Source organism: Helianthus annuus, chromosome 10 (genome assembly GCF_002127325.2).
Source record: "Helianthus annuus cultivar XRQ/B chromosome 10, HanXRQr2.0-SUNRISE, whole genome shotgun sequence".
In the NCBI taxonomy this organism is placed as follows: domain Eukaryota; kingdom Viridiplantae; phylum Streptophyta; class Magnoliopsida; order Asterales; family Asteraceae; genus Helianthus; species Helianthus annuus.
Genome location: NC_035442.2, coordinates 158,253,369 through 158,257,172, shown reverse-complemented (window position 1 = coordinate 158,257,172; position 3,804 = coordinate 158,253,369). Strand labels below are relative to the sequence as shown.

At 39.0% G+C, this 3,804-nt stretch overlaps 1 protein-coding gene across 1 annotated transcript; it reads right to left on the bottom strand.

Moving 5' to 3' along the window:
- Positions 1–211: 211 nt before the first annotated feature.
- On the bottom strand, positions 212–2,270 carry LOC110883010 (uncharacterized mitochondrial protein AtMg00810-like). Its single transcript, XM_022130877.1, has 4 exons — positions 2,045–2,270; positions 606–1,252; positions 328–417; positions 212–220 (listed from the first exon to the last, which is right to left on the bottom strand). The coding sequence occupies exons 1-4, from the start codon at positions 2,268–2,270 to the stop codon at positions 212–214; spliced, it is 972 nt and encodes a 323-aa protein (XP_021986569.1).
- Between the last annotated feature and the right edge of the window lie 1,534 nt (positions 2,271–3,804).

Genomic DNA, 3,804 nt, shown 5'->3' with positions numbered 1-3,804 from the left:
CCTACCAATACATCATATATAGAGTTGCTTATCATTTTAACGTTTAAGCTTTAAGTACGTTTTGACAGGCCTACTGATGTATCATCATTTTCTCTTTTTCACACCAAGAAACTCATTTTTTAATTTTCTATTGTTTTTGGATTTTTTGCAATTTTTCAATGTTTTTGTATTTTTTTTAACGTTTTTCAATGTTTTTGTATTTTTCTTGAAATTACTTCCCCTAAAATTTAAAAAGTCAGACAAATTAGAAACACAAATAAAAGGTTTTTTTTGAATTAAAAGTATTTACAAAAATGATTTTCTGATGTCAGTTTACTCTTGCTTGACCTTTATGCCGTTTACCGGAAGTAGAAAATCAAAGCGTGATTTATCAAATGCTTTGGGAAAAAGGTTGGCACGTTGGTCATCAGTGTAGACCTTAACAACATGGATAAGTCTTTTATCAAAACAATCACGTATGAAGTGATATTTGATATCAATGTGTTTGGTCTTTGAATGCTGCACAGGATTTCTACTGATCTATGAGGAGCAGTATTATCAACGAAAATAGGAGTAGTTAGGAATTCAAAACCGTAGTCTCGCATTTGCTGTTGAATCCACAGAACCTGGGAGCAGCAACTAGAAGTTGCTATGTACTCGGCTTCGCATGTTGAAGTAGCCACACAAGTCTGCTTCTTGCACTGCCACGTGACTAGGAGATTTCCCAAAAACTGAAATCCAGCCGTTGTGGATTTGCCGTCAATTTTGCAGCCGCCAAAATCAAAATCACTATAGGCAATCAAGTCAAAACTATTATCCCTAGGATACCAAAGACTGGTTTCTGGGAAACCCTTCAAATAGCGAAAAGTCCTTTTTACAACCATTAGATGTGAGACCTTCGGGTTCGCTTGATATCGAGCGAGCAGGCACGTAGGATACATTATGTCAGGCCTCGAGGCTGTGAGATACATAAGAGATCCGAACATTGTGCAGTAAAGTGAAGAGTCAATGCTTTCACCCTTCAAGTCCAGAGTAATTCCGTGATTCTTCGCAAAAGGGGTACCGGTGGACATTGTGTCGGACATTTGGAACCGGCTCAAGATGTCACCGACATATTTGGTCTGATGAATGAAGATCCCAAATTCTGTTTGTTGAACTTGCAAGCCCAAAAAGAAGGTCATTTCCCCTATTGCGCTCATCTCGAATTTTTCATGCATAACACGCTCGAAATCCCCGCACAAAACATCGTTAGTTGAACCAAAAATAATATCATCTACATATACATGTACCAACAAGAGATCTCCATCCTTTTCTTTGATGAAAAGTGTGCAATTAATCAACTCCCGACGAAAACCATTCTCCAATAGGCAGTTGGATACTGTTGCATACCATGCTCTCAGTGCTTGACGAAGCCCGTACAACAATACTTTGTTGAGTAACCAAACCCGATCTGGATGATAGGATCTACGAAACCTGGAAGTTGTTCGACATACACTTCTTCCTAAACCACACCATGAAGGGATGCACTTTTCACGTTGATTTGATAAACCTTAAACCTATTATAAGGAAGCATAGGCTAGAAAGATACGAATGGCTTCTAGACGCGCAACTGGTGCATACACTTCATTGTAATCTATCCCTTCCACTTGACGAAAACCTTGAACAACAAGTCTTGCTTTGCTTCGCATAACAACCCCCTGATCATCCTTTTTGCACTTGAATACCCAACGAGTGCCAATCTTCTTGTAGTTATCAGGTCTATCAACCAGTTTCCAGACACCTAGGTTTTGGAATTGTTGAAGTTCCTCCTGCATAGCTTCCACCCAAGAATTTTCCTTTAATGTTTCTTTCTAAGATTTCGGTTCCTTTTGTGAGACATAGCACGCAAAGGACCAATCATTCTGCAAACCCAATTCTCTAATTTCTGCATACAACCCATTGTTATTGTTGTTCCTTAACTGATTCCTTGTCTACACACCACTTTAAACATTTCCAATGATGTTTTGTTGAGGATGGGTATTATGGATTCTCATTTCTGGATTAGCAGGAACAGGAATATTTATACCTAGATTGTTGAAGTTAAGATCAACAACCACCTCAAGATTCTGAACAGGCGAAGAGGATGATGCAATGGATTCAACTGTTGCAGGAGTGTCCACTGGAGGTGTAGCCTCAGAGGACCCATGCAAAATTGTTGCCGGCACCTCTTGATTTGCATCATGATATTCATCATCCTCTGAAAATTCATTAAAGTTCAGCAACATCCTGAAAATCCTCATCATCGAGAGCATTATTGTTAACCGAAGATGATGCTTGATTGTTAACAATAATAGGACGGACCAACGGTGACTCTGTTGCGTTGTCACTCTCAAAAAATATTTGTGCAGTAGCATCCACTCAACAACATCCTAGAAATCCTCATCATCGTGAGCATTATTGTTAACTGAAGATGATGCTTGATTGTTAACAATAATATGATGGACCAACGATAACTCTGTTGCATTGTCACTCTCGAAAAACATTTGTGCAGCAGCATCCACTATTTCTTCCTCCACATTGAACGAATTGAAGAAGTCATCATACTCAAACATCCATGACTGACCAGGACATCTGACAGGCATTGTATGTCTTTGTACTTCAACTTCAGACCATTCTTCGACCCTTTTAGTATCAACATTCCATACCCTCAAATTCGGAGTGACATATCCTAGAAAATACCCCTCAATTGCTTTTCCCTGAACTTGCCATCTGGATCGATCATTGTACAAGGAGCTCCAAACGGTTCAAAAAATTGCAAGTCTGGCTTTCGTTTGTGTCAGAGCTCATGGCAGGTCTTGTTATGTATTTTAACTGTAAAGACACGGTTCATGGTATAGCATGCAGACGCCACAACTTCACTCCAAAAAGGAATTGGTAGTTGTGACTCTACTAACATAGTCCTCGCAGTTTCGATCAATGTGTGATTTTTGCGTTCAGTAACACCATTTTGTTGCAGAGTGTATCTGGCACTATACTCATGAAGTATACCTTTGGAACTACAAAATTCCTCCATAGCATGGTTCTTAAATTCAGTACCGTTTTCACTGCGTATTATCCTTACCTTCAAATTATACAAATTCTCAATCGTGGTGATTAAGTTTTTGATAATTTCAAACGTCTCACTCTTGTGTGCCATGAATGCCACCCAAGAAAATTGAGAATAATCATCTGCCAGTACAAGGCAATACGAATCGTTGCTGATACTTTTATGCTTGACAGGACCAAACAAATCCATATGCAAGTGTTCGAGCGGTACAGCCACGGTATTGATTTTCTTCTTAGGGTGCGATTGCTTGCTTCGCTTTCCTTTATGGCACGAAACACAGACATCCTGCAGATGGAAGTTTTTGAAAGGAACACCATTCACTAGTTCATTTTTAACTAGATGATTCATTTTTCTTAAATGAATGTGTCCCATCTGTCTATGCCAAGAGATTGACTCCTTTTCAGTGGCTTTTGAAATAAAATAGGTTACTTGTGCAGACGTGATGATTGCTTGGCTCATATCCAGTACATACAAATCATTAATCCTTGGTGCAGATAAGAGAATCCAGTCTTCAGGAATCTTGAAACCGGGCTTCAGCACATAACATCTAGCATCATCAAAGTGCACAGAGAACTTCTTATCACAAATTTGAGATCCACTAAGAAGATTGTGATCAAGTTGTTGCACGAAATTGATCTTATCAAAACTCACTATCCAATTGGATACCATTCCTTCCCCAGTAATATAACCTCCTTTCTCTCCAGCAAAAGCAACATAACCTCCTCTTATAGATTTGACGT